The sequence below is a fragment of the Chrysemys picta genome, chromosome 1, assembly GCF_011386835.1.
Source record: "Chrysemys picta bellii isolate R12L10 chromosome 1, ASM1138683v2, whole genome shotgun sequence".
Classification (NCBI taxonomy): domain Eukaryota; kingdom Metazoa; phylum Chordata; order Testudines; family Emydidae; genus Chrysemys; species Chrysemys picta.
Genome location: NC_088791.1, coordinates 351,761,498 through 351,779,743, shown reverse-complemented (window position 1 = coordinate 351,779,743; position 18,246 = coordinate 351,761,498). Strand labels below are relative to the sequence as shown.

The 18,246-nt window shown below is 44.4% G+C and overlaps 1 protein-coding gene across 1 annotated transcript; it reads left to right on the top strand.

The window, feature by feature from the left end:
• The first annotated feature begins 6,645 nt into the window (after positions 1-6,645).
• Positions 6,646-7,584, top strand: LOC135981732 (olfactory receptor 52E4-like). Its single transcript, XM_065585732.1, has one exon. It carries the CDS (start codon positions 6,646-6,648, stop codon positions 7,582-7,584), a length of 939 nt encoding a protein of 312 aa, XP_065441804.1.
• The last annotated feature ends 10,662 nt before the right edge of the window (positions 7,585-18,246 follow it).

The following is an 18,246-nucleotide window of genomic DNA, read 5'->3' as shown; positions in this document are numbered from 1 at the left end:
CCCCTGGTTTTGGTGAATCATTTTTTCATTCCCAAGGGAGGCTCTCAGGCTAAAGTTCTCCAGGGTCCAATTTCTGCTCTTCCCGCTGCTCATGGATCCAAGGGAATTGTTTGGGACTCTGCACAACCTGAGAGTCCACTGGGATTGTACAGGGAAATTATAAAGTTCCCTGTCCAGCACGCCGAGTGTCAGATGTGAGATTCATACACTGATTCTCAGGGATCTGCTTTCCTGCCATTGTAAGATTTCCTCTCTCTGCTGAGCGGGAGTTCGGTGAGTTGCCTGTTTCTGCGTAAAAGTTAGTGCTAAGGGCTCAGGAAGCATTCCAGGGTTCAAGTCAAGAACCATCTGCACAAGAATTCAGAATATGGAAACTTGGACTGTTTAATACTGTCAGAAAATGAAGTAATTTACCAAGTAAAATTGGAACTGCAAATGAATTGGAAATAGTTTAGACTTTCTGTATCCCTCTATCTGTCTCAGAACCTTCCTTTTGTGGGGGGGGGGATTTTCCCCTGGTTCACTCAAGTTTTCCAATTCAGCAACTTCACTGCCCTGTGCAGCCAAGGCTTTTGCAGTGAAGATCTCTGTTATCAGAGGGTTCACAACAAGGATGGGCCACACACTGGCCAGATTCTGCTCTCACAATCTTTCTTCAGTGGGTCACTCCAAATTGACACTGGACACCCTGAAAGCAAAATCAGGGCCCACGTTTTTTGGAATCCCCATCGTTCATGGCAGGGCTGAGAATGCCCCATAAACTGGGGATTTCCTTCAGATTCTTTCAGCACTTTAACAGAATAGGCCCTCTGTAGCAGGAACAGAAGCAGTAATTTTCGCAGCTCAGAGCCGAAATTTAAACAGATGAAAGGGTGAAATATTGACCCCAATGGGACCATAATAAATCCACATGTGGGGACTTAAATAAATGGCCTGATTTACACTGGCCATGAGCCTCCGGTGATTTCAACTTGAATCCTCCAGAGGCCTCTAACGGTGGGGGAGCTCATTTGGACCAAATAAAAACTGACTGGAGAGTTCCTGAAATCTCAAACCCACAGGCTTAGAGGTTCAGAACAATTAGAATTACAATTCTTTTGTGGGGCGGGGGAGGGATCTGCTCTCTCCGTGCCCTGGCATCTCTGGCTCCGGAGAGGACAAGAACAACCAAAAGGCAGTAAAAAGAAAAGCATATTTCTGGTTTAGAGCAAACCAGTTGGGGTTGGAAATCTCACCGGGGGAGTTCCAGGAACGCACAGTGTGTGTGTGTGCTGCGGGGAGGGGAAGGGATGTGCAGTAACCAGATCACAGTGGTATGGAGTCCGAATGCCTGATGAAATAGAGAATGCACATCCCACCTAATGCACATATCAGAAAGGCATAAGGAGACCTCCTGGGGTAGAGGGTGTCTCACTGTAACGGAATGTGGACCACACTGTAGCAGATTGTCTCGGACACCATCCCACATCCCAACCATCCCTCCTCTCGTGAGCAACCCCACTACAGTGTTGTGGTGCCATCAGCAATTGCCAGCTTGGAAAGCAGCCTCAGGAAGGGGTGTCTGGGATTCAAAGGGGCTGCAACACGTTAAAGCTTTTTGTTGCTTTGAGGACGAGATACTTACGCTGCCTCCTTTTAGTCTCCATGTCCTCTCTGCCTCCCGCCAAGTCTGTCCCTCTCTCCTTCCCTGCACAGCCTGAGCTGTTACTGGGGTTCCTTTCAGCCATCGAACGGCTGTTCAGGCTGATCTCCCCCTTTTCCCCGGTGCAGGCAGACACTGAGTTTAACCTCGTCTGAGGAGATATTTCTGTTGTTGTGGGGTCTGGCACATGGTTTTGGTCCTGGGTGAGGGGCATCATGGTGTGGCAGGGTTGGAAGTTCGGGGCAGGGGGTAGGGAACCTATATGGTCAAGTATCCAACACTGGGGGTTCTGGAGTCTGGATTGGGGTGTATATGAGCAGGTGAGGAGCATTGAGGGTTATGGAGGCAGGGAGGGACCTTCCTTGGCCCAGAGTGTGTTTGCGATGGCGGGGTTGTCAGATTCTGTTTGTCCTGCCAAACCACAGAAGTGCAGCCTGGGTGTCACAACCTTTACTCAGTGTTGTTTCCAATGGTTGTTTTTGAATGTTTAATATGTAAATGCACCGGTGAAATGCCTGATCTTTGCTCATCAGTTGATTCAATTCCCCATGATACTCTGATCCCCCTGTCAGTACCCTCCTTCCCCGTCGCAGGCTGCCCTGATTCCAATAGCACACTGGTCTCCACTATCTTCTCCATGGTCCCTGGTCATCCCTGGCTCGCACAACCTCCAAGCCTCCTCACACTCCCCACAGCTCTTCCTCTGCAGGGGTGAGGTGCCGCCCGTCACACCTACTCCCTTGGTTGCAGGGCAATCAGTGACTGTGTCTTACTCGTGAGAAATCTCATGAGTGGTAAATGCCAAGACAGGCACCTGGGCAGCTTCTCTTGTTACACCCATGCACACCGCATGGTGCTTCAAGGACTGCTACACAGGAACAACTTGGAAGCTGCGAAGCGTGCACATTCTATAATAAGAGCAGCAACTCTGGGAAATATGGGGTCTAGATAAGTACAGCCGCCATGTACAGGAATCCCTGGTAGCAGACTGAAGGAATGTGCCACTGGGACAGAGACAGTAAAGAAGTGATGCTCTGGTGCCATTTGCCACCCAGCTCTGTCACTCAATATTGGCAAGGGTTGTACATTTATTCCTAAATACAGAGGTTTCATGGCTCATGTTATTATTTTTTTCACCTAAAATGTTCATCCCTACAGTGCCTCACGGGATTCCTCAGGCTCGTGAAACACACACATAATGTAATGCTTCGAAGGCACCACAGTCACCTGAGAATTTCTCCCCATGGGGCTAAATTCAAAATGGTCATGAATAGAAAAAAATGCCTCCAGCTGACTCCTGGAGACATGTTTGAGATTTCAAAGCCAGAAGGGACCATTGTGATCATCTTGTCTGTATAGCACAGGCTTGTAGAACATACCCCCAAAATTATTGCCAGGGCAGATCTTTTAGGGAGAGAGCCGACCTTGATTTAAACTTTCTCATGGGTGAAGAATTCTCCAAGACCCTTGGTAAATTGTTCCAGTGGTTAATTACTCTCACTGTTTTAAAAATGTATACTTTATTTTGAGTCAGAATTTCTTTAACTTCAGCTTCCAGACATTGGATCATGTTACACCTCTGTATGCTAGGCTGAAAGGACTGTTATTAAATATTTGTTCCCCATGCAGGTACTTACAGACTGTTATCAAATCTTTGAGTCTATCCCTGTTGATATTCAGGCATGAGAAGGGTTAGCAGCTGAATGTCTCTTGTCAGTTAACACCTGTAACTTATGTCTCAGACAAAGCTGGGTGCCTGGAAGAAAGTGTCTCACCAAAAGGCACAGGAGAAGTAATAGAGGTGCAGACCTGTAGCCTGAAAATCAAAGACCCTTGTGACCTTCATGCTCATTCATTTGAGCTCACACTCATAGCCCAGAAAAATAACTGATATTCCACTAGTTCTTCAATATCCTGTGAGACGGGGTGCCCAGTAGTACACAGAAGAGTCTAGAGGATGGTGAAACATTGACTTAGTGAGCACATGACATTGTATTTTCAGTATGATTCTCCATCCCACTCCTCGTGGATCCCAATATTTTCTTCATTTTCTGTGTGCCTGTGTAACATTATGAGTCTAATTTAATATCTCATTAAAAGGTGACAGGGCTTGAAAGAGATAATTAACTCACAGACTGACCTGACCCATGGCCAAACTTTAGAGACTGGTTAAGAAGATATGTAAATAAATAGAGCTTTGAAATGCAAGTCTGCATTGTGAGATATAGAAGGGCAAATGTTTGCTCAGGTCCTGTGATGTAAGCAAACAAGTCTTGTCCATTTCTATAGCGTTGATTCAAAGATCAAAAAAGGAATATTAACATTTAGGAAGAGACTTAACTGAAATAGTATTATAGTCTCTATGTCTCTTTGAAGGGTGTGGTAACCTGTATCTGAACTGTTTAATGGATAAATTACCCTGTGCTAATTGCCAGGATGTTTGGGAGAAGGAGAGTTAGGCCTATTGTTTTCTCAGGCCAAAAGGCTGCTGGAAATGTAAAAGAACCTGGGAACAAGATCCTGCTTCATCTCAGATCTGCTTTGGGTTTCAAAAGGGAAATCTTAAGCCATAAGGATTGAGATCCCCAGTCACTGACTGGAGCCACCCTGAATATGGACATTGGACTATAACCTATTTATTTCAAAAAGGACTTTTGGCAACTAACTACAAGCTCATCTCTGCTATGTTTCTGGACCTCAAGAATTGAATTCAAGTCTGTCTGTATATAGATCTTTTAACCAACACTCTCTCTCTCTTTTCTTTTTTAATAAATTTTAGTTTAATTAATAAGAATTGACTATAAGCGTGTATTTTGGGTAAGATCTAAGTTGTAATTGGACCTGGGTATGTGGCTGATCCTTTGGGGTTGGAAGAACCTTTTCTTTTATATGATGAGATAAGATTTTCAGTAATCATCATCATACATGACATGTGTGTCTGGACGGAGGCCTGAGGCTGGGCACTTTAAGGGAACTGCGTTGTTTGGACTCTGAGTAACCAGTGAGGTACTATAGAAGCTGTTTTGTGCTGGCTTGGTGAATCTAAGTATTGGAAAATCCACCAGTGTTTGGGGTTTGTTTGCCCCGTTCTGTTTGCAGGTCACCCTGATTGATTGACCTCAGCTGGCTCCCACGGGCAGCACCATTACAGTGGCGTGGTCATGCTAGGATCCACAGAACCAGGTCAATTGAGCTTTGGGTCAGAACCCCACGCTATCCAAATTTGAATTTTGGTATTGAGAGATGTGTTGGTTAAAGAGCAGTTGCCATGGGTGAGCAAAGAGCATATGAGGGCCTTGACAAAAAAAACCCTGGAAGATTTGTCTTCAGAGAAAGGGATAAGCTTTAGAGAGAAAGCTACAAATCAAGAACTGAGAGATCTGTTAATGGCAGTGATCAAGAGGCAGGAGCACAGCCCTTACCTGATACTACAGAAATTGCAGAAGCCATTAGGATGCAGTCAGTGACGTTCATGTCATCCCTTCCTGCATCAATTTTGAGTTGGGGGTGTGACATTGAGTGTAATTTAATATCTCATTAAAAGGTGACAGGGCCAGAAAGAGTTAATTAACTCACAGACTGACCTGACCCAGAGGTGAACTTTAGAGACTGGTTAGGAAGATATGTAAGTAAAAAGAGCTTTGAAATGCAAGTCTGTATTGTGAGAGATTGAAGGGTAGATGTTTGCTCAGGTCTTGTGATGTAAGCAAACAAGGCTTGTCTATTGCTATAGCTTTGATTCAAAGATCAAAAAAGGAATAACAACATTTAGGAAGATACTTGAGTGAAATAGTATTATTGTCTATGTCTGAAGATTGTGATAAACTGTATCTGAACTGTTTAATGGGTAGATTACCCTGTGCTAATTGCCAGGATGTTTGGGAGAAGGAGAGTTAAGCCTATTGTTTTCTCAGGCCAAAAGGCTGCTGGAAATGTATAAGAACCCTGGGACACTATCCTGCTTCATCTCAGATCTACTTTGGGTTTCAAGAGGGGGAAACGTTAAGCCACAAGGATTGAGATCCCCAGTCACTGACTGGAGCCACCCTGAATATGGACATGGGACTATAACCTATGGATTATTTCTAAAAGGACTTTTTGGCAACTACAAGCTCATCTCTGCTATGTATCTGGACCTCAAGAATTGAATTCAAGTCTGTCTGTATATTGATCTTTTAACCAACACTCTCTCTCTTTTCTTTTTTAATAAATTTTAGTTTAGTTAATAAGAATTGGCTATAAGTGTGTATTTTGGGTAAGATCTAAGTTATAATTGGACCTGGGTATGTGGCTGACCTTTGGGGTTGGAAGAACCTTTTCTTTTATATGATGAGATAAGATTTTCAGTAATCATCATCATACATGACATGTATGTCTGGACGGAGGCCTGAGGCTGGGCACTTTAAGGGAACTGGGTTGTTTGAACTTCTGAGTAACCAGTGAGGTACTATAGAAGCTGTTTTGTGCTGGCTTGGTGAGTCTAAGCATTAGAATATCCACCAGTGTTTGGGGTTTGTTTGCCCCGTTCTGTTTGCAGTTCACCCTGATTGATTGACCTCAGCTGGCTCCTATGGGCAGCACCGTTACAGTTTGCACTTCGGGTATGGTTTCACAGAGCTTTTGTACCATGATGCCCAAGTCCCTGTCCTGAGTTCATTGTTTAATTACAACCTTTTTAGGTGTTTGAGGAGTTCATGCTTTTCCCTCCAATGGGCATACACATTGCAGTTATTGACCTTAATGTTCATCTGCCATCATGCCCCCCATTCACCTGGCTTGGTTAGCTCCCTCTGATGACTTCCCTGAACTGTCTATGACCTAAATAATCTGATACCATCTGTAAATGTTGCCATGTCACTGCTCACCCCCTTTTCTGGATTGTAAGTAACTAAGATATTCACCATACCTATTTGATATAAAGTGTGTAACCCCACTTTCTGTCCTTCTTTCCCTTCATAGGCACCTTGAGAATTTCGGATTCCTATCAACACATCGACCACATCATGGCAGATTTCAACCTCTCCCTCTTTGACACTTCACCATTTTTCCTAACAGGCATCCCTGGCTTGGAATCTGCCCATATCTGGATTTCCATCCCTTTCTCTATGTTCTACATTATCAGCCTATTGGGAAATTTCACAATTCTGTTTGTTGTAAGCAAAGAGCAGACTCTGCACAAGCCCATGTATATGCTGCTCTGCATGCTGGCGCTCACAGACATTGGCCTGCCTACCTCCGTTGTGCCAAAAGCACTGTGTATATTTTGGTTCAATTTGACCAGCATTACTGTGGGTGGCTGCCTCACCCAGATGTTCTTCCTTTATATTTTTTCTGGTATGCAGTCAGCCATCCTCATGGCAATGGCCTTTGATCGCTATGTTGCCATATGTAACCCTCTGAGATACACCACCATCCTCACCAATGCCCGAATAGCTAAGCTAGCTCTAGTGGGTTTGTTAAGAGCTCTTCTCATTGTTCTGCCTATGCCTCTGCTCCTGAGCAGGCATCCATTCTGTGCCAACCGCATTATCCCAAACACATACTGCAATCACATAGGTATCACGAAGATTTCATGTGTGGACACCACAGTCAACAGGATGTACGCCTTGGTGGCAGTGCTTGTATTCGTTGGGATAGACCTGACGATCATTGCTGGGTCCTACATTCTGATAATCAGGGCCCTTTTCAGAATATCCTCAAAGCAAACCCACCAGAAAGCCCTCAACACCTGCACAGCCCACATTTTTGTCATGTTGATGTTTTATCCTCCTTTCGTCTTCTCCACTCTGACATACCGGTTTGGTCAGGGCATTGCTCCCCAAATTCATATCATGTTGGCCAACTTCTATTTCGTTGCCCCCCCCATGCTCAACCCTATCATTTATGGGGTCAAAACCAAAGAGATTCGTGACAAAGTGTTCAAATACAGTTGCAGAATGTGATCGCCTGGGGCCACTGACTTTAAACATGCATGACTAAATGGGGGAACGACTACCTCCCAGTTAATCAAAGATGCTCTGTCCCAGTTTGGCTGAGCTTAACATTGTGCAAGTTGAGAGTTGGAGAAGTTCCTTATGTCTAACGTCTTATCACTCCATCACCAAGGACAGCTCTCTCTGCTGCTCACTTTCCTCTCTCTGACCATCCCCTGTTCTCTTTCAGCATCACCCATCAATCCCCACCTCCAAGCAATCTGTCACTCACCATTTCCATGACTTCTAGACTACCAGAAGATATTGCAGCTTTCTGAAACAAGGTGGCTTCTGATTAGAGCCTGTTTGAACAGGGTTCTCAATGAGTTTGATGAACTGAAGCTTTGTTTTCTGATAGCCAAAGACAAAGAACACAACTACAATGGTAAACTTTTAAATCATATGTACAGTGATCCAGTGAGCAAAATTTAAGAGATATTTCTATGTCCAATCCATCAGAAAGCCTGGAGAATAAACCAAATGTTTCTATTGGAAAGTGCTTATACAAGAAGACTGCTGCAGGAAATGAGGATATCCTACTTGGTGAATTATTGGTGAAAGTTGTGAAATTGTGTTTGAAAACTGGAATGTATTATTCTGGATTTGGGGGGTATTTACCCCACATTGAGATGAAGCCAATTGCAACAAGAGGGAATACACTCAACCACTATGAATTAATAAAATAGAACACCCCATAGTTCAGGGTTATTTGGAAAACAGCCTTTTAGATGTAAGGTCAAAATATAGCTGGCAGTTTCTCCTAATCAGAATATGAGGAGTGGACAGACAAGTAAATGAGAATTGAAGAATAGAAATGGATTAAAACTTTGAGTCTAGATGCCTGTGATATTAGAAGTTTATTGTAAGTTAGGAATAGTGATGGTCCAGTGGGGTCACTATGGATTTTGTAAAAAAGTTATAAAAAAATAGTTAATACGGTGCACTTTAGAGCAGTCCTTTGAAGACATCTTGAAAGACCTTTTCCCTCACACCCTTTCACCCCAGCAGCTGAGCAACTGGCCACTGCTAATCTGCTGTTAATTACTCAGTAAGGTTCCAGATGTTAGGTAAATATCTGGGATGTTCTAAACCAATTGCTTATGTCTGTGTGTGCTTCAGTCTAATGAACTGCGGTGTTAGACAAGAGCATTCTTACTTGCATTTAATCGATCAGACAAAATTGCTGTGTTCCCAGTGATTGATTGATTCCTGACACTGCCTGGAGTGAAATACTTAAATTGCCCCTGCTGGGGTTTCTCAACAAAACTGGGCAACAGACTGCTCTGTTAAACTACAACATGAACTTGGAGTCCAATAACTTAACACTTGGCACAATTGATTTTGGAATCACTTTCAGCTGGAACTTTCAAAATACACACAAACCATTCCCATTGTCCAAGATGTGAAACGTAGGTGTCAACATTTCATTTTGGAGTTTGTTAAATAGAGATTGCAACCAAATGTCCAGGTGATTGAGTCACTGGCAGTACTAAGACCCTCACCTTCTAGATTGGCTAATATCTCATTCTTGTCATTGTATCCTGGTGGAGAGTTTTGCCTATGGCTCACTGGCTTCGTACTCAGAACAGCCAAGTAGAGCAGTTTTGGGTTGAAGGTCTCGAACTCATGGATGCTGCTAGGGCCAAAGACTTTAGTCAACTTTGATTCGTTGCCCTTTCATTGCTTTTGCTAGTTTTTAGCAACACTGCAGATGTAAGTCTGTTTTTTTTTCCAGAGGAAACTGATTAAAAAACCTACACAACATGATGCAAGAGGAACTTTTAGATAACTTTCCTCATGTTAGAATATACAGGCAACGACACAAAAGAGTTTGCATCAACGGAGGAAATGTTTGCATTCTACTTCCGAGAAAGACAGCAAGGATGAACTGTTGTCTTTTGACAAACTCATTGAACACAAAATATGGTGACTTTCTACCATCATTGAATGCAGTTAGAAATAAATATAAGAATGTCATTGATGTTTTTACACTACATAAGTTTTGGGCTCCTTTGGGGCTATTTTTAACACTATTAGTCACCATTTTTTCCTCTGAAACACCTGCCAACCATCAACCGAGATACAATCAAGTACTCGGGTTTTGACTTTGAATTTGACTATCATCTCATAGATTTTTTGCTAATGTGGACAAAGTCTTGCTGGGGCTTGTATTTTTTAAATTAAATCTCTAGTAGGTATGTAATGAAAGATTTCATTTGTTGTTTGATGTATAGACGAATGTGTGAATAAAAAAAGCTTTGTTTCAAGAAATAAATCGGGCTACTCTTAGTTTACTTTTTACCTTGTTTGGGGGCTATAAATGCAGTAGACGTCTGGCAAACCACCTCAAGCAGAGCTGGAGTCAGCGCAGCAGCAGGCAGAAACACAAAGGCCAGAGAAGGAGCCCAGGAGGCAGAGCTGGGCCGCGGTCAGGGCAGCAGCACTGAGCCAGAAGAGTCAGGGCTGGGCTGGAGGCGGAGCAGCGGTGCTGAGGCGGAGCTGGGGACCTGCAGCTGGAGCAGAACAGAACCGGGAGCTGGGTCAGGAGAGACCAGCTTCACCAACGGGGAGCCAGGGCTCAGCTACAGCGGGGAGACGGGGGGGTCAGAGCCAGGATAGCGGATGCCGGCTGCGCCACAAATAACCCAGCAGCCGAGCACAATGAGACGTGAGGAGAGCAAGGTGGGGCTATGGGCAGAGGGACCGGCACAGGGAGACATCACCAGACAATAGGGCCTTGAAGGCTGGACTGAGAAGTTTGGATATGGGACAGGCAGTTGCTGGGGAGAAGAGTCCTGCCACCTAGATCCTCAGGGCATGTGGCCACTGTTTGAGCAAGTGTCTGACCTGTGGTATCACCACACCACAGCCAGGGCCTAGGCAGGAGGCCTGGGATGTGTGAGGAACAGGCTGTGAACTTTCCTCATGTCTCAGGGACAGCTGTTTGTGATGTCCCCATGCCCACAGACCGGGGCTCCTGGTTACTTTGAACCTTCACCATTTTTTTCTTATTATTTTACAGTTGCTGTTTAATAAAACATATTAGGTTTGAACTTAATGTAGTGATCAGCTGCACAGCTTGGGAGCTTTAGCTTCCCTGGGCCTATTATAATCTCTCTCTATGTAAGGTGGCTCTCTCTGGGCCACTTCCTACCACCTCCCTGCCAATGTCCCAAGGCTGTTGTCTGGGGTACGGCAGCGTGAAGGGTGTCTGCTCACCTCAAAGCACCTTTTGGTGCTTGCATGCAACAATGTCTTTCTCCTTTCTTCTCGGGCAGCAACTGCCACTTCCTGTGGTATGGCCCAAACTTCGGGGGCCAGCTTATTTCAAGGGTTCTCCCCTACTGGGATCAGTCAAGAACAGCATTCATATGTGTGATGAATGCTTCCCTCTCATGCTATTCCTGCAACAGCAGTTGTTCAGGGGCAGATTCTGCCTTTCCTCAGCTCATCTCCCCTAGAGCTGCCGGTAGGAGGTCTGCTCTCCTCCCTGGTCTGCCATAAAATGAGCTGCTCCCCGGCCTTTTTGCCTTCCTCAAGTGCTTTTTTCCTTCCTCAAGCGCTATTCCTCAGACTTTATTTGTCTGCCCCATTTTCCTGATCATTTTCTTGCTGAGCATTTGGCTTCTTTGAACTCAGTTTGAAATGTAGCTACAAGTTCGGTGGTTTGGGGAAGTAAAGGGGTTTCTACAGGTATGTTAGCAACAAGAAAAAAATCAAGGAAAGTGTGGGCCCCTTATTGAATGAGGGAGGCAACCTAGTGACAGAGGATGTGGAAAAAGCTAATGTACTCAATGCTTTTTTTGCCTCTGTCTTCACGAACAAAGTCAGCTCCCAGACTACTGCACTGGGCAGCACAGAATGGGGCAGAGGTGACCAGCCTTCTGTGGAGAAAGAAATGGTTCAGGTCTATTTAGAAAAGCTGGGCGAACACAAGTCCATGGAGCCAGATGCGCTGCATCCGAGGGTGCTAAAGGAGTTGGCGGATGTGATTGCAGAGCCATTCGTCATTATCTTTGAAAATTCATGGTGATCAGGGCAGGTCCCAGATGACTGGAAAAAGGCTAATGTAGTGCCCATCTTTAAAAAAGGGAAGAAGGAGGATTCAGGGAACTACAGGCCAGTCAGCCTCACCTCAGTCCCTGGAAAAATCATGGAGCACATCCTGAAGGAATCAATTTTGTTATTCCTTGACTTTATCAAAGCTTTTGATACGGTCTCCCACAGTATTCTTACCAGCAAGTTAAAGAAGTATGGGCTGGATGAATGGACTATAAGGTGGATAGAAAGCTGGCTAATTCATCGGGCTCAATGGATAGTGATCAATGGCTCCATGTCTAGTTGGCAGCCGGTATCAAGCGGAGTGCCCCAAGGGTCGGTCCTCAGACAGGTTTTGTTCAATATCTTCATTAATGATCTGGAGGATGGAGTGGATTGCACCCTCACAAGTATGCAGATGACACTAAATAGGGAGGAGTGGTAGAAAAGCTGGAGGGTATGGATATGATACATAGGGACCTATGCAAATTGGGTATGGAAGCTGATTTAAAGGACAGGTTAAAAACCATAGTTAATAATTCCACAATTTCACATTTGAGTTCTTTCAGAACTCTTGGGTGAGTGCCATCTGGTCTCGGTGACTTGTTAATGTTAAGTTTATCAATTGGTTCCAAAACCTCCACTAATGACACTTCAATCTGTGACAATTCCTCAGATTTGTCACCTACAAAGGATGGCTCAGATTTGGGAATCTCCCTAACATTCTCAGCCATGAAGACTGAAGCAAAGAATTAATTTAGTTTCTCCACAATGACTTTATCATCTTTAAGTGCTCCTTTTGTATCTCGATCATCCAGGGACCCCACTGAAATAAGGAAAGTAACAGAGGGGCAGGCCTGTAATCCTAAATACCAAGACCTTTATGGTCTGCGTGTCTGTTCTGTTGAACACAGTCATAGCCCAGCATGATAATGTCTGTTTCCATGGGGGAAATCTGTTCCTTTCCAACATAGGAATGGCATTGTGGATCAGACCTATGGACCATCTACTCCAGTGTCCTCTCTCTGACAGTGACAGCCGCAGTGCTGAAGAAGAAAGCGTAAGATCTCACAGCTCGAGACTGGCTTGTGCCTGGAAACATGTGGGTGTATAGTTTTTCCAAAATATTTAATTGTAACTATTTTAACTGAATAGTCTCACGAGTCATGTAAGTGTCCAGACCCTTCCTTACCACATATCCTCAACTGCCTCTTGTGGCAATGAGTTCCTCAGTCTAATTGGCATGTAGTGTAGAAAACATTCTTTTATCTGTTTTAAATTTGCCACCTTTAGTCTAATTGAATGTCCTCTTGATTTTGTGTTATGGGACAGGGAGAACACATTCTTGATCTACTCTCCACCACTCTGTATTTTATAGACTTTTCTCATATCTCCTCTTATTCATCTCCTTTGTAAGGTATTGATCCCAGTCTTTTCAACCTGTCTCTGTGTGAGAGTTTCCCCAGGCCCCTAGTCATTCTGGTTGCTCTTGCCTGAACCCCTGCAATACTTCTGCAATAACCTCTGTGAGAAGCATGCCCAGTATTACACAGAGCAGCCCAGAGGAAGGGGAAGCATTAACTGACTGATCTCATGGCCTTGTCTTTTTTGTATTATTCTCCATCCCTCTCCTCCTGGATTGCAATAGTATCTGTCTGTGCTGATACTTTGAGCAGGGTTTCACAGAGCTTTGTACCATGATGCCCAGATCACTGTCTTGAGTTTATATGGTTTAATTACAACCATTTTGGTGTTTGAGGAGTTCATGCTTTTCCCTCCAATGGTCATACACTTTCCCATTATTGACATCAAAGTTCAGCTGCCATCATGCTTCCCTTTCACTTCTCTTGGTTAGCTCCTCCAGAGGACTTCTCTGCACTTGACAATGACCTTAATAATCTGGTGCCATCTGCATATGTTACCATCTCATTCTTCACTCCCCTTTCCAGAAATAACTCTAAAATATTTACCGTACTATTTGTTATAATGTGTGTAAACCCCTCAATGTGCTTCTCTCCCTTCACAGGCACCTTGAGCATTTCTAAGCCATATCGACGTATCGACCACCTCAGAGCAGCTTTCAACCTCATGCACTCTGACCCTTCAACATTCATGCTAATGGGGATCCCTGGTCTGGAATCTGCTCACATCTGGATTTCCATCCCTTTTTCTATGTTTTACATTTTGGGGCAGTTGAGAAATTTCAGAGTTCTGAGTGTTGTAGGCAAAGAACAGACCCTGCATCAGCTGATGTACCTGCTGTTCTGCATAGAATCATAGAATGGGAAGGGACCTCGAGAGGTCATCAAGTCCAGTCCCCTGCATTCATGGCAGGACCAGCACCACCTAGAACATCCCTGACAGGTGTTTCTCTAACCTGCTCTTAAAATCTCCAATGATGGAGATTCCACAACCTCCCTAGGCATTTTATTCCAGTGCTTAACCACCCTGACAGTTAGGAAGTTTTTCCTAATGTCCAACCTAAACCGCCTTTGCTGCAATTTAAGTCCATTGCTTCTTGTCCTATCATCATAGGTTAAGGAGAACAATTTTTCTCCCTCCTTCTTGTAACAACCTTTTAGGTATTTGAAAACTTGTGTCCCCTGTCAGTCTTCTCTTTTTCAGACTAAACAAACTCAGCTCTTTCAAGCTTCCCTCATAGGTCATGTTTTCCAGACCCCTAATTATCCTTGTTGCTCTTCTCTGGACTCTCTCCAATTTGTCCATATCTTTCCTGAAATGTGACACTGAGAACTGGATACTATATTCCAGTTGAGGCCTAATCAGTACGGAGGAGAGAGAGAATTATTTCTTGTGTCTTGCTTACAACACTCCTACTAATACATCCCAGAATAACGTTTGCTTGTGGTCCACTATGATCCCCAGTTCCCTTTCTGCAATACTCCTTCCTAGACAGTCATTTCCCATTCTGTATGTGTGCAACTGATTGTTCCTTCCTAAGTGGAGTACTTTGCATTTGTCCTTACTATCATCCAATTCACCTCAGACCATTTCTCCAGTTTGTCCAGATCATTTTGAATTTTCATCCTATCCTTCAAAGCACTTGCAGCCCTTCCCAGTTTGGTAACATCTGCAAACTTTATAAGTGTACTCCCTATGCCATGATCTAAATCGTTGAAGACATTGAAAAGAACCGGACCTAGAACTGATTCCTGCAGAACCCCATGCTTTATGGCCTTTCAGCATGACTGTGAACCATTGATAACTATTCTCTGGGAGTGGTTTTCCAACCAATTATGCACCCACCTTATAGTAGCTCCATCTAGGTTGTATTTCCCTAGTTTCTTAATGAGAAGGTCATGTGAGACAGTATCAAAAGCCTTACTAAAGTCTAGATATACCACATCTACTGCATCACCACTATCCACAAGTCTTGTTACCCTGTCAAAGAAAGCTATCAGGTTGGTTTGACATGATTTGTTCTTGACAAATACATGCTTACTATTACTTATCACCTTATTCTCTTCTATATGTTTGCAAATTGATTCCTTAATTATTTGTTCCATTATCTTTCCTGGTACATCATGCTGGCACTCATAGACATTGGCATGTCTACGTCCATCGTGCCAAAGGCTCTGTGTATATTTTGGTTCAATTTGAAAGGCATTACTGTGGCTAGCTGCCTCACGCAGATGTTCTTCCTTCATCCAGTTTCTGCAATGCCCTCAGCCGTCCTTGTGATTATGGCTTTCGATCACTATATTCCCATATGTAACCCTCTGAGATATGACACCATCTCACGAATGCATGAATAGCTAAGATAGCGCTACTGGGTTTGATAAGAGCTGTTCTCTTTGTTCTGCCTCTGCCCCTGCTCCTGAGCTGGCAACCATTCTCTGCCAACCGCATTATCCCCCACACGTACTGCGACTACATGGCTGTGGTGAAGATGTTGTGTGGGGACATCACAGTCGAAAGGATGTACGGCTTGGTGATGGCATTTCTGGTCATCAGGTTAGACTTGATGCTCATTGCCCTGTCCTATGGTCTGATCATCAAGGCCATCCTCAGAATCTCCTCCAACAAAGCCCATCAGAAAGCCCTCAACACCTGCACAGCCCACATCTGTGTGATGCTGATAACTTGTACTTCCTCCCTCTTCTCCACTCTGACATGTCTGTTCAGTCAGGGCATCTCTCCCCATTTTCACAGCGTATTGGCCAACCTCAACTTTCTCGTCCCACCCATGCTGAACCTGATCATTCATGGGATCAAAACCAAAGAGCGTGATTTCTGATAGCCAAAGAGAAAGAAAGCAACTATAATGCTAAATTTCTTTATCATAGGTACAGTGATGAGGTGAGCAACATTTATCTGATTTTTCTATGTCCAAACCTTCAGGAAGCTTAGAGGATAAACCAAATGTTTTAGTTGGAAAGTGATAATACAGGAAAGTTGCTGCAGGAATGGAGGACATTCTACTAAAGCTTATTGTTAGAGTTGTGAAACTGTGTTTTTGAGAACTGAAGGGTGTTACCCTGGATTTGAGGGGTCTGTACCCCAGAATGTGATCAAGCCGATTGCAACCATGTGATGTGCCTTCATCCACTATGAATTAATTAAATACAACACCATATCATTTATTGTTTAATTTGAAAGCAGTCTTTTAAATGGAAGGTCAAAATCTTGCTGTCAGTTTCTTCTAATCAGAATGGGATGTGTGGACAGACATGTAAATAAGTGAGAATGAAAGAAGATAAGGAGTGGAAAACCTTGAGTCTAGATGCTACTGATATTAAAAGTTTATTGAGAGTCAAGGAAAGTGATTATCCAGTAGACGTCACTATATCCTATGTATTTGTAGAAGTTATAATAGATTAGTGTAACGGGGTTGGGACTCACCACCCAGCACCTCCTGCTGGTTGTCTCCGGGAATTAGCTCAGTCCAGTGGAGTGCCCTCTTCTGGTGGTGTCCCACCCATTGTCTCGCCCTTGGTTGGCCTCTGAGCCCGCGTCGCTCTCCAACTCGCACCGTCCTTTTCAGGACCACTGCCCTCCGGCAGTGCCCCTCAGTCCATCCACACCCCCTTCCTGGGGCGGGGGAGGTTGATCAGCAGTCTCTCTACACCCCAGCCACCATGTACAACCACACACCCCAAAGTCTAATCCCTCTTGTCAGGGATCTGGCGTAGTGTATGATAGCCGCTCCCTATGGCTGGATGTACTGCAAGGTGTGAAGGGGGGGACCCAGGCCCACTCTACTCTGGGTCGTGGCCCAGGGACCCTCTGGCTGCAGCGTCACTGTCCTCCTTCTCTCCCCTCATCTGTCTGCTTCCCTGGGCCGCTTCCCCTACAGCCCCTTGCACCCGCCAGGCCCTTCCCTTCAGGGCCTGCAGCCTGACAGGCCTCGGGCTAGAGCTCCTTTCTGTTCCCCATGCCTAGCCAGCATTGTGCTGTCCGCGGTGCTAGTCTCCCTGCCTGAAGACAGACCTTCCCCTGTCAAAGGCCTGGGACAGACTGCTTGCTGTCTCCCTGAGCAGCCTTTTATAGGGCTGAGCCTGGCCCTGATTGACTGCCTCCAATCTGGGCCCTGATTGGCTCACAATAAGCCTTCCTCTAATTGGCTCCCTGTCTCCACAGGCGCACTGGCCTGCCGCAGTTCACACTCTCAGGGAGTGGGGCAGTCTTCCCCATGACAATTAGCTAATAAAGTGTACTTAAGAGCATTCCTCTGAAACCATTTTGAAAAACATTTTCCTAACACCCTGGCTTTGTGGCGGGCAAGCAGTTGGCCACTGCGAATGTGCTCTTAATTGTTCAATATCATTCCAGATGTTAGGTAAATATCTGAGATGTTCTAAATCTATTGCTTATGTCTGTTTGTGCTTAAATCTAATACACTGCAGTGTTAGACAAGACTTGCATTTAACCCCTGATCAGACACAATCTCTGTGTTCCTATTGATTTACTCCTGACATTGCCTGTAGTGAAATATTTAAGTTGCCCCTGCTGTGGTTTCTCAAATACCTGGCTAACAGACTCCAGTGTTAAGTTATTGGACTAGAAGGCGAAGTCGTACTTAAGTGCTTTGCACATTCGATTTTCGAGTCACTTTCAACTGGAAATTTCAAAATACGCACTAAATGTTCCTGTTTTTGAAGATGTCAAAAGTAGATGTTGAGATTGTATAGGTGACTGAATCGCTTGCAGTAATAAGCCCTTCACCACCTAGAATCGCTAATATCTTATTTTTGCCATGGTTTTGTGGAGACCTTGGACAGTTGGAGAAGCAGTGGAGAGTTTTGCCCATGGTTCACTGGCTTCAATTCAGAACAACTAAGAAGAGCTCTTTAGTGCTGAAGGTCTCAAACACATGGATGCCACGAGGGTCAAAGACTTCAGTGAACTTGGCTTGTTTGCTCTGCTGTTGCTGTCACTATCTTTTAGGAACATGCATTTGAAAGATTATTTTTTATCAAGTTCACCTGGGAAAACAAACTGTGCAACAAGATGCAATAAGAACTTTTAGAAAACATTCTTCATGTTAGGGAGTATATGCAACGAAACAACATGTGTTGTGAACAGTTCGCACCAATGAAGGAATAGATTGCACAGGTCATTCCGGATATTTAT

Coding starts and splice junctions, on each gene's coding strand:
- LOC135981732 (XM_065585732.1), top strand. CDS start 6,646: ATGGCAGATTTCAACCTCTCCCTCTTTGACACTTCACCATTTTTCCTA.